This window comes from Syzygium oleosum, unplaced genomic scaffold, assembly GCF_021117445.2.
Source record: "Syzygium oleosum isolate NSW1041296 unplaced genomic scaffold, Sole_v2.1 Sole_v2.35, whole genome shotgun sequence".
Classification (NCBI taxonomy): domain Eukaryota; kingdom Viridiplantae; phylum Streptophyta; class Magnoliopsida; order Myrtales; family Myrtaceae; genus Syzygium; species Syzygium oleosum.
In genome coordinates, this window is record NW_026607519.1 from 1,208,119 (window position 1) to 1,220,850 (window position 12,732).

General features: G+C 43.2%; 1 protein-coding gene across 1 annotated transcript; it reads right to left on the bottom strand.

Moving 5' to 3' along the window:
- Nucleotides 1-5,333: 5,333 nt before the first annotated feature.
- Nucleotides 5,334-12,262, bottom strand: LOC115676890 (phosphoenolpyruvate carboxykinase (ATP) 1). Its single transcript, XM_030599918.2, has 12 exons — nucleotides 12,032-12,262; nucleotides 11,140-11,447; nucleotides 10,099-10,277; nucleotides 9,278-9,431; nucleotides 9,054-9,138; nucleotides 8,004-8,104; nucleotides 7,473-7,771; nucleotides 7,130-7,303; nucleotides 6,928-6,993; nucleotides 6,220-6,398; nucleotides 5,948-6,117; nucleotides 5,334-5,864 (listed from the first exon to the last, which is right to left on the bottom strand). Exons 1-12 carry the CDS (start codon nucleotides 12,245-12,247, stop codon nucleotides 5,552-5,554), a joined length of 2,244 nt encoding a protein of 747 aa, XP_030455778.2. The 5' UTR covers nucleotides 12,248-12,262; the 3' UTR covers nucleotides 5,334-5,551.
- Nucleotides 12,263-12,732: the final 470 nt, after the last annotated feature.

Sequence of the window (12,732 nt, forward strand, 5' to 3'; positions counted from 1 at the left end):
CAAATAGCAAATAACTTCGACTTCGCTAGAGAAATTATTCCACATAAAAGAATAGTTTAATCCGGCTGTGAAAGTTGAAGAGACATCTACAAGAACAACATCTCACTCTCTAATCTCTATACATCAACCTGAACTCAAAGAAAGTTTCTAAACAACAAATGGAAGAATTCTGGTGAGTATAAAGAGGATAGTATGGATGCTTTTCCTGGATTTGCAATCATCCTAGTTGGAAACTTTTGCATTCTCAATCTAGCAAGAGGTGATTCAAATATGAAGTTGGTGTGCAAAATCTGCAGTGATGGCACCTACTGAAGTCCAGATCCGTTTGACACGAATTTGAAATACATCCTCAACAACTTATGGCAAGGGACAGCACACGGGGGTTACGATTATCACTTGGAGTCCAGAATCCAGTTTACTATGGTCACAGGGGCTTGCGATGAAGCCATCAATATGACGGAATGCGCTCAGTGCGGGATTGCCGCCACGTCACAAGTATATTAAGGCTGTCCCTTGAGAGTTGAAGGCCAAGTCCAACTCCAAGATTGTAGAGCTAGGTACGAGCAATATCAATTTGTAGAGCAATCAAGTTGGTCTGGCTATTTTGAAGACGTCGGAACTGTTTCTGGTGTACGGTATGATTTTATGGTGTGCTGACAGAAGAAACGGAATTTTGTATACAGATAAGGAAGATCGTTTTGGATAGGCTCTTAAAAACATGTAAAATGAAACATTTACTTGGTGCAGATCCAATCACATGTTGCAGTGTGTATGGCGAGCTCACTCTAGCCAATTCACAAGTCGATTCAATCAAATTTTAGGGAACTATCAGTATGAGGATTGGTTCCGGCCTCTGGGAATAATGGATCGCATAGGACAGATTAGTTCCGCCGACGAATCACGAGACGAATTAAATGTATAGCGAACCCATTATTCCCTGTATCACTGTGCAACAATGCTTCTGCATTTCCTTCTACAAATACAGCCATAAGTTTGTGATTATTTAGCCATTTTTTGGTAATGTAGACAATGCTTGTTCACTCTTTAGCTGAGCTTGAGAAAGACGAAAAAATGGAGTAAGCCCAAGGTCATGGTTGTCGACAGGACTCTTTACGCTGAGTCTTCAACACTCAATTCTCTTTTTCTTATGAATCACGACACAGTGATGCGGTGACCAGTGGCGAAGGATCACCATCTCTTGCTTGGCTTTTCCCGAATACAATTCGATCTTTGTAGTGCTCTTGGACTTCTTAATTGCATCTTCTACACTCTCATATCCTATTTCTAGATAATCTATGGTTACGTGCACGAAGTCGGTGATGCAAAAGCTCGGTCTAATCTGTTTCAGTCCTAGCCACAAATACCAACAGTTAAGTTCACATCGACCCAAACAAGCCTGCAGTATGATTAGACGCTGCTATAAATTAACTTGCATCAACTTAGAACTGCTTGACATAGAGACTTGACAACTTTTTCTCAACTTGAATATGAAATATATTTTCTTTTCTTCTTTGTGATATAGACTTGGATGAACACAGACACTTTAATACACCTCTTTTCCAACCAAGAGACACTGCGAGAATCAAAATTGCATGGGAGCATCTTGTGATTCTACCAAAGAGTCCAATTTACTCAATCCCCTTAAAGTCTCCTGAGAAAAGAGATAAAAGGAAAATATAAACAGAAAAATCTTGTTTACGTCCACACTATATAACATTGACGGCGCCATTCGCGGCGCAGAAAATGTGAGAGATCCCTCTACTACAGTATAGACAAATTTGTGGGAAGCATCCATTTTTTCTTCTGCCTTTGTCTTCTGTACTCTGTCATTAGTTGCATTTTGTTGCTCATTCTTACAAACTTGTAGTTTTGCTTCTTCTGTTTTATATGTAGTTTGTCAGGCAGATATATTCACTTCACCGTCTGTTTCATCAAGTTGAATGACTTATCCATTCTTTGCTATCGAGTTGTTCTAGTGATTGTTGCTAACCACTAACCTAGTTGAGGAAATTACACTTCCTAGATGGCTTCTTCCTTGAAAATTCTTTGCATAGCTTCTTCTGCTAAGCTTGTACTATGTTGAGTAGATTCTGTGCCGCCCAATCGTCATTTATCGCATGTATATATATATATGTGAGTTTACATATATACACACATACTGCTAGTGTGAACAGAGTAGAGCTTGCCCCAAAGTGTAGATCGATCTAATTGCGCAATTTACCGGTGCGGGTAATTACTGCAAAGTTTCTTGCAACCTTAGCAGCTACTATTTTCTTTATAAAGGCTCATCTACTATCATCTGGATTGTCAACACATTCCTTTGAGTCCTTCCATCATTTCATTCTTCTGCTCTTTTCTCTAACACGCCCGCCGTTAAACTTCCTGATGTGAATGTTGCTCCCTATGGGATTGGATCTATTCACTCCAGAGCCATTACTTCCACATGCCTCGTGATCAGTTCCTGTCTTTTAGTTTTAATATGCTGTTGTTTCGCTGGAATTTCTTCAGCAGGAAGGCGTAGATATTATTAGACCTATGAAATGGGTAAGTCGGGTCGGGTCATAGATAGTCCGACCCAAATTGACCCATTAATCCGTTTATGACCCATTTATGTGTAATGCAAATTTCTTAATCCATACCCGACCCAACCCATATCCAGCCCGACCCGACTCATATTACTAAAAACACTTTCATTTTTAACCCGTTTATCCCATTTTAAAAAAATTGAAATTTTTATATTATATTTTTTTCTTTTGTTTTCTATCTTTTCCTTTTTTTTTCACAAATCATGAAATGGATTTGAGTTTTGGTTTTAAGTTAAATATGAACGAGATCTTAATATATCAGTTAATGCCCGTTTAATAATACATTATTTGATGTGATGTTTTTCGATTTTAATTACTGATTACGGAATTCTAATACCCATACAGAACTGCACAAATATAAAGTGATGAAGTCAATAATCATAATAATAAATTCATAAAATCATATTCAAGGTTCAAATACATACACATTATAATAATTAAATCAATAAGGCCATCAGACCGAAGTCATTCGTGAATCCTCAATCCACTGCTAGATTATGGCCACCATTGTACTTGGACTCGATTGCTCCCTAAATACAAAGCAAACTCTGTGACATCCTCTTTTTGAACAGTTACCCCATCCAGGTTCGAGTACACTCGTCCTCCATTCCCATTGATATCTTCTTGGTGATAGACTTAACCAATGGGAAAATGGCAATAAGTTAATGCTGATATCTTCTCAAAACTGAAAACATTATCATATATCAGATAAGAAACAATGCGAATCGATTGAGGTTTATACTGAGGAAAGGATATTGAATACTAGCACTAATAGACCAATGCAAACACAAGCACACACAACATTTGCAAGTTTTGCGATGATCAATCGAATATCATAAAGGTGTCACAATATCTATAATTTTAGCTGCCGTAGTACAGACGAAAACAGAGATGCTCACCCAATAGAGGAGATGAAGAAATAATCTAGCTGAGCAAGAATTTCTTATTTCCATGAAGAAGAAAATAAGATGTCCAGATTTAGTAGCTCCAAACCTTCTCAGTCAAATCTAGAGCTCCCACTAATGACCGCGGTCTCGTCATGGTGAGTTCACCTCCCTTGCCAGCATTCAGAAAACAGAATCGTAAATCGTGAAAATGAAAAAGGAACCATGAGAAAATCAAGATGCAACTCCTTTCTTGAACCCATATGCATGCAAGAATCTTATGGAAAAGTGTAATTTTCGTGTGCCTCCACTTTATGACCCAACACCCAGTCTAGAACCTGGAAAGGAAAAAGCTTCATGCACGGATACAAAAAAATAGAGGAATTAGACAATTTATTCCAGTATCTTCTCCACCATAACAGGAAACAAACTCAAAGTACCACTCAGTCTCCACATCTTTGTTCGGGGGGGTCGATTGAAGGAAGCACACTTGGACAATCACATGAATCAACGGCAAATTACCATCAGAGCATGCTACCATCATAATCCTAAAACTTAATATCGCTAGAATTTTCACAGAACTAATCAAATGCCGACTGCCCACAACAATTGCAAGTCAATGGTGGCGGAATCATAGGTTTAGGGCTTGCGAGCAGTGTCGGACGGGCGACAGATGGGCGGCGCAGAGTCAGCAATAGCAGTGGAGGTGGCTAAGCTAATTCGTGGAAGCGAATAGGGTGAGAGAAGATCGTGAAGAAGTGACCCATTAACGAAAAGAAAATGGGTTGATAAATGGATTAAAACTATACCCATTTAGCCCATATATTTGGGTCAACTTATTGAAACCCATTATGAATTATTTGGAAAATAAGATTGGTTTTGGACTAATTTGATAGGTTTAGATATCATGTTAGAAAATCCAACCCAAAAACTTAAATTGATAAGTGGAGGGAAACCACATGAATATAAAGATCATTTAGGACCATTGTCAATCGATGTGGGACAGCACTTCAACACTAAGTCTATCACTTGTCGATAATAAGCAAAATTGATCATTCATTTATGCAAACAGCTGTAAATTAGCTAATGAACTAACGCAAACGGCAATGTTCTCCCGACCCAAGTACGTACCATCGTCTAGTAGATCGACTCGTCTATCTCACTATTTATGGACCGATATTGTACATGGCGCTCGCGAGCTAGAAATCGCATTTAGGAGTAGCTCATCATATGGTGAGATAAACCGCATATCTATTCGGTCACTCGCCCATTTCTTGGAAGCAATGAAACAAACAACCGTTTCCCCCTCTTCGGCGTAAGGCTAATATTGCGCTCGATTTTTCCGCCCTCTCCGGCAAGTTGGGTGTCCTGGATATATCCACACTCCAACTCGAGGGAGAACGTTAGTTGTCATCAAATGAATACTTTTTCTTGTAACCTTGTTTTTCTTGCTTGATTAGCAAAGCTAAATCCCACATATCATGAGATCATCCTTGTATGTATCGTGTGCCAAAGTTGCAGTGGGATACGGGAAGAGCATCTCAATCATCCCAAACAGCTGTTCATGCTGGATTGATCTATGAGTAAACATCTGCGCATACGCTATGGAAGTAAACAAAGCAGGACATAACTGAGTCCTTGATCCTCTCCAACTTGTCATCTCTCTTGAAATGGCAAAAACGAAAACAAAAATCCCCCGATCATGCCCCCTTGCATGTCATGCGGATTGAGACAGATCCCATGTAGTTTCGTCCGGTAACTCCCAAGTAATGTGGAAGTCCAGTTGCTTGAAAGCAACAAGATCAATCCTGGACTGTGAAGTTGCACAGAGAGAGAGAGAGAGAGAGAGAGAGAGGAAACAAGATTGATGTTAAAACCCAGCTAGTGCAAAATGATCATTCCAAAGATGCTGACCGGCAGGCAAGTCCCAAAACCTGGTTGTTTCCCAATTCAAATTTTCAGACATAAGACACATAGGAAATCAACTTAATACACTCCCACAATAAAATCTGACATTGTTATTCATGCTCGATTATTACTACTCAAACCCCCACACACATTCAAACTCTTTTCGCCTCGAAATCAGCAAATCGGACCGGCCGCAAGGATCTCCTCCGTCAGCTTGTTGTCCTTGCCAATCTTGTAGTTGGTGAATGTCTCGAAGTTGTTCTTGAACAGCTGGGCCAGCTTCAACAGGGTGTCCTTGTAGGCCTTCTTGTCCGACCAGGTGTTCACAGGATCAAGGATCTCCGAGGGCACGCCCTCGACCTCAGTTGGGATCTCCAGCCCGAAGACCTCGGTCTTCTTGTAGCTAGCTTCCAAGAGGCTGCCCGAGTGTATGGCGTCAATGATCTTCCTCGTGTATGGCAACTTGATTCGATTGCCAGAGCCATAGCTGTACATTTGATATGAAAGGTTTCAGTGTCAAAAAAAGCTACGTAAGATCTGACTCATGGGCGGTGCTCAAACATGTAATACCTTCCCCCTGACCATCCGGTGTTGACGAGCCACCCAGTCGCGCCGTGCTTCTGCATCTTCTCAGCCAGCATAGCGGCATACTTGGTAGGATGCAACATTATAAATGCAGCGCCGAAGCAAGCCGAGAACGTTGCACGTGGCTCCTTGACACCCTCCTCTGTTCCAGCGACCTGTTGAACAGATCAACTGTTAGCACTTAATCAAACACCATCTACTGCAGATTAGGCATTTAAAACAACAGAGAAACCAAAGTTTGACAGTTGGACACGTACCAGAGCAGTGTAGCCGCTTATGAAATGGTACATAGTCTGTGCTAGACTCAGCTTACTCACAGGTGGGAGCACTCCAAACGCGTCACATGCCAAGAGAATGACATTCTTCGGTTGCGGGCCAACACATGGGATTTTAGCATTTGGTATGTACTCGATGGGATAGGCAGCGCGAGTATTCTCTGAAACACAAGGACAGATCAGCTGTTACAAATCTTTTGCTTGTAATAACAAATTTTCATCATATAGTTGTGAGCAGAACTTGGTTATTCAGAATTGATCATCAAAGTCTTCTCATTTATATATTAAGGCTTCTTGAATTTTATCAGTGAAGATATCTGCGCTTATTCACAAAGTGATAATCTTGATTTTTCTGCTTCAAATCATATTCTAATCTGCTAGTAAAAGTCTCCGGCTATCATATTTATCGCCTACACACGGTACCAATTAGGTCAAAACCGTACGCCATTGGGTTGTGCTGACCCAGTTAGCTCAATGAATGAAAGGGTTGACTTCATTATGCTTTCAGGGATAAACTAACCAAGTCATAGCTAACATCATCTTTGACATTTGAGCACATTAAAAATGAGGGTATCCAGCATGACACAATCATGAAACATGCATTTGTTTATCTTATTTTGGAACAATTCAAAGACGTCTTTTAGAAACAACTCCAAAATAATGGATATTATAAAGGATAAAGATGTTTACCTGTAACTGAATTGTCGGAGTAATCCACTTCCCTCGTGTGCTCTTCGAACACCACATTTTCCACCACTGTCATCCACAGACATCTAGAGTCATTTTCATGCCTTGAAGGCATACGTAAATCAAAATCCAATTTAATTCCACTCAAGTATACTAATTCATCCAGCCAATTCGAGAAATTCGAAAAGGCATGTTCAGCAATTACCAGTTCCAAACTTGATGGCATTCCAGATATCAGGCTCCTTCTCCCTCGACAAATCGATACATTTGGCATAGCAACCACCTTCGATATTGGACACACCATTCTCACTCCAGCAATGCTCGTCGTCGCCGATCAAGTACCTATTGTGATCAGTAGACAGAGTCGTCTTGCCAGTACCTAAATTCAAAGGAAGTTCATCAGCAACAATCAAGGCACTGCGATCTCTAAGTCGTGCAGAGGATAAGGACTTTAGAGAGAGACAGACAGAGAGAGAGCAAGAGAGGGGGCACATATCATATGTCACAACTGACTTGGCGCCATTTCCGATCTCCGATGGATACTATACCTGATAATCCAAAGAAGAGGGCAACATCTCCGTCCTTCCCCATATTGCATCCAGAATGTAGGGAGAGGATTTGACGCTTAGGCATGAGATAGTGCATTACACTGAACAGACCCTTCTTCATCTCCCCGGCGTATTGAGTGCCGAGGATGACCATTTCCCTCCTAGCAAGGTTAAGATCTATGCTAGTCGAGGATGTCATGTAATGGGTGTAACGGTTACAAGGGAACTGGCCAGCATTGTAAATAGTGAAGTCCGGAGTACCGAAATTCTCCAGCTCTTCAGGAGTGGGTCGGATGCACCTGCCAACCCACCCAGTTATCGAATTGCGTACACTAGGACTAATTCTTCCTCCGCCGTGGGCTAATGAGTTCGAATTATATAACACTATGCACACATACAGGATTCAATATTTTTAACATGACGGCAACGTTCAGGAGACTTATCTGGCGAGGCTTAACCTTTCGTGGACTGGAGACTATAGAAACAAATACTGCAGAAGAGTTGTTAAAATAGTTCTTTTGTTTCACTTACATGTTGTGCATGAACAAGGAATGGTAAGCTCTTGCAGACACAATCCTCACTTTGATTCGGTTCACCGGGTCCCAGTTCAGGAATTGGTCATTGATAAAGACCTGCAAAATTAATGAGTTAGACTCCATCATATTAACTTATGAATATAGGCATGAAATTTGAGAGTTAAGACTGTCATAGGACATGTAAAAGATTCCATGTCGAAAATAAAATGTGACCACTACATCAAGTATGCTTAAAATTGTCCATTGCAGGCCAAATTCTTACATCAAATGCAGCATCGACAGACACAAACATTGAGATCCATAGTACCTATTGAAAGAAGCTAAGTATAGTGATTGCACTTGGCCTTTTAAATGAATTAGGCGGACTTAAAACCAGCTTCATAATTAATTTTTACCAGTCTACTATTCATGCTGCAATAGTTGTTGATAAGTGAACGGTAAAATGTGCTTATGCTTCCGTTATTTCAATTTTTTTGGGTTTTCCTATTGTCCCTCGAGGGACCGATCTCCCGCGAAACCCAAGTTCATTTTTGTTACAACAACTCCTACACAAACTGTTGTGTCACCCAAATAGCCATGACCATTTTATGTAGAAATTACGACAAAATAAACTTGAGTACAACACGTTACAACCGTGAGGACCATAAATTGGCCCCGGTTTTTGCTAGGCTAATTGCTGATGCATTCAACATAAGCATGGAAAAAGACACGGCCACTAATAAAAGATGCAGTAGAGGCTGTACAAACCCAAGAAATTGCCCAGAAATCCCCCTGCTTTCAGCAACCAATAAAGTTATCCACAAGAGGACGAAATTGCTTATCCCGAATGATCTTGACAGCGCATACATCAACTTCAACATAAGGGCAACAAAGATACCATCACTCCCATCATTTTCATCCCAAAGTGAGCAGTGATTTCTCCTTTTTGGGATAAATTTTTTGTATTATAAAACTTAGTAAAATGAATCTGCTCTCAATCCAACTACAGCATCAGAGGGAATGAATACTAGAAACAAAGATTTTAGAAAAGATGAGAACAACAAACCTTGTCCAAAGAATTCAAGTAATCCACGGCTCTCTCTCTGTTAACCAAGAAGGTCTGCTCGTCCATCTCAATGTTGGGTGAGCCCCTGTACATAAACAGATTCAACCATGAGTTGAATGGTGATTAAAAATTAGATATCACCGGCTTTAGAACCTAATTAATGGACAAAAACAGCAAGGATCTGCTTTAGTCTTTTTGCTTTTGTGATGAAAGCTTGCACTCACTTTCCCCACCACAGTTCATCCTCGGTGGTCTCATCCTTGACGACGCGCTTATCCCTCGGAGACCGGCCGGTCTTCGCCCCGGACAGAGTCGCCAGAGCCCCGCTCGACGTGATGAACGACCCTTTCTCGTACTTAATCGCCTGCTCATACAGCTCTGCACCGCATACACAGCCCTCGAAATCATTTGATCTACCGGACAAATTACTTGCACAATAATGGAAATTCAATTTTTCGACTTATAAAGTTACTCTTAGCTCAATGAACCTACAAAATCTGGTACACACACGCCCCACGTCAAATCAATTCATCGCACTCCCACATCATGAATTCCAACAAATTCATGAGAACTATCGACCACGAGGGAGCCGCTCGTGCCGTCCTAACTCGCGACGATCGAGCCCGCCCCTAGCACCGAATAAGAGCCCGCAACGCAGCCCAACACCCCGGATTCGAACTCGGGGCCGCCACCGGAAATCGAAACAGCACCACCAAGCTGCGTCGCAATCCCGCGGAGGGAGGGTCCCATCTCTTTTTCCCATTTAAAGGATACGAAATCATAACTTCCATGAAACTCCCGAGCACCCATTTCAAGACAAGTCAAGAAAACAGCGAGAAAGACGCCCCCCACCCCACCACGCAACTTCTCGTGAATCAAATCACGGCATGGCGGAAACCGACCCCGCTTCTCTCCCTTCCTTCCCTTTTCCCACGCCACCCCCATGAACAACATGGCCACGCAATTTCCATCACGAGTTGGCGTTCAAAAAAGCGAAAGAAAGAAGCACGCATACACATACACACACACACACGTACACACGTACCGGCAGGGGAGAGGTTGTAGAGGATGTGGGTGAACTTGAGGGCGCTGTCGCTGACGGCGACGGCGGGGGTGAAGTAGTGGTGGGTCTCCTGCGACACCTTCGGGGTCTCGCTCTTCCTCGCGGGGTCGCCCTTCACCACCCTGGGCCCCGTCTCCCTCGTCAGCGACGCCAGCGACGCACTTTTGCAGAATTTTCAAGAAGACCCGAATTCATCAGGAACATAAAAATCTTATTATTAAAAAAAAAACAATAATAAATAAATAACAATAAAAGTTAAGAACCACGGGGACACGACACGACTACCACGTTGTCCCCACTCCCCACGTATGTCATCTCTCCCCTACGACGGAACGGCAAATCCCCCCCCATCGAACGCGCTTTTAGGATGTTTCTCTTTTTCCTCCTTTTTTCTTTTTTTCTTTTTTTTTTGTTAGAATAATCAACTCGGATTTTTTTTATAAAAAAATATGAAGTAAAGAAGGCCTGTGATTTTTTTAAATCGTAATTATTAATTTTCCTCTCCCGGGAAAAAAAAGTGGCTTCTGCCATCGGATTCTAAGGGGACGACGACCGGGTGGAGCGCAGCAAAAAGGCTGCTTCGTCCTCAAAATCCGCCCCTTCAAAGCGGTACACGCGTCGACGCGGCGGTGGGACCCACGCGTTTTTCTAAGGACACGAACCCAGGGGCAAATTCCCCATCTCTCCAAACCTCAATAAAAGGTAAAATATATATATAAAATATGGTGAATTATAAGTTAAATTTTTTCCGAAAAAGTGCCACCGACGCTTGAGAAAAAGATAAATCGTGCTTTGAAAATTTTGGATTTTGATAAATAATTTTCCCTTGGAGAGAAAAAATTAAACGAGCCTCCGAGTTTTTTTTATATGTGATATGAAGTTAATGCGTATGATTTATCCAATAATTTTTGTTGCGAAATTTCCGAAATTATGTGGGGCCCGCACTCTCCCGGCCTCCTCCTCCGGCCACCTCCGACGGCGGCCTTCTTCTTCTTCGAACTCGTACGTTACGATGATATATACCTGATGGACTGGAGCTGCTGCTTCTGCCGCTCCTCCTCCGAGGCGGCGGCGAAGGAGCCCTGGGCCCCCGTGATGGGGGTGGTCGGCGCCGACCTCTTCTTCTGCAGCGAGTGGAGCTCGTCGATGGTCTGCGCCTTCACCGGCGTCGCGCTGTCGTCGTGGCAGATCGGGCTCTCCTTCTTGGCGCCGCCGCCGCAGTTCGCCGTCGTCTGGATCTTCGTGAGCCCGTTCCTCGCCGTCCCGGCGGCTGCGGCGGTGTTGCTGAAGCTGAACTCGCCGTTCCCGTGGCCCGCCATCTTGATCTCCCTCTGTCCCAACAACAACAACAAGAAGCGCAACACAACAATCAAGATATCGACCGGTGACGAGGGTAAGCCACGAGCAGAGCGCGCAATTTTTAAACAGGGACGAAATGACAGGAAGCAGTCGAACTCGTGAAACGCGACGACACCGTCATTCGGCGGAACGAGATGAGGATCGCTCCTGTCGCGGAACAAAAGCAAAAGGGTCGATCCTGATAAGGACGCCCGTGTTCCGTTCGACGTAACGACGACTCGTGCGCGCGCTCGACGACAGCATTTCAGAACCGGACAAAAATCCTAGTTTCTGCACATCCGATTTCAGAGAGCGCGGTTTTCACAACAAAAAAAAAAAAACAGAGAGCCCGAAAACTCTACGTGGAGCCTTTTCATCTCTCTTTTCAGGCAAAGTCATATCGCAGTCCTACGACCACCCACAACGCCGCCACATTTCTCTCGCGGCGGCGGCGGCGGCACGGCATCGCGACTGTTCATAGTTTCGACGAAGACCCAGTTCGTCATTCGAACTTCATGATCAAGAACCTCATTGAGCAATATCATCTATTGTAGAGAGAGAGAGAGAGAGAGCGAACCAGAGAGAGCGAAACGGAGCTGAAAATGGAGGGAAGCGAAAGGGCGAAAAGCGCTAAGCGAAAGGGAACGAGGGCCCGATCATTCAAGCGAGAGGGTGGTGGTGGTGGTGGTGGTGACGAGGACGGGAAAAACCAAGTTCTTGATGCGAAGGGAGGAAGAGCCCGAGGCTCGCCTTTTAAAGGGCTGTCCGGTGGGGGCCCCGAGCCCTTGACCATGGTTAGGGGGCTTTAACGCGGAGTGGGGCTAACCACGGTTAGATCCTATCCCTCGCTGTCGTCCAGGCTCCGTCTTAATGGAAACACTCCAAAAAAAAAATCCCCGTTCCACGAGAAGAAGGGGGGGCAAGAGCCCGGGCAGCAATCCGGTGGTGCGCGCTCGCACGGCAGCTTCGGTGCTCCTCCTCTCTAGAATCTAGATTTAGGTTATTTGGAACGTATAAATAACATAAAAAACTCCAAACCGGTACATCTGTAAACCCTATACTCGTATATTTGTGAAAAATTTATCCTCTTTTAGTTCCAATTAAATTAGATTAAGACCGCGAAAAATCACAAACTAATGCATCTGTAACAAATGGAGGGTAAAACCCCAAACCGGTACACCCGTCAATTGTCAAGTGTCACTCAACTCAGCGATTTGACGGTAAAATTTAACAAAAATTAACGGAAGGTAGATTTATTACAGATGTGCCAGTTTGGAG

Bases quoted from the DNA above. Each gene is read 5' to 3' on its own strand.
- LOC115676890 (XM_030599918.2), bottom strand. From the start codon at position 12,247: ATGGTCAAGGGCTCGGGGCCCCCACCGGACAGCCCTTTAAAAGGCGAG. The intron at 8,105-9,053 runs GTTTGTTGTTCT...TTAATTTTGCAG, and splicing joins ACTTGAATTCTTTGGACAAG to GTCTTTATCAATGACCAATT. The intron at 7,772-8,003 runs GTAAGTGAAACA...GTGGGTTGGCAG, and splicing joins TCCTTGTTCATGCACAACAT to GTGCATCCGACCCACTCCTG.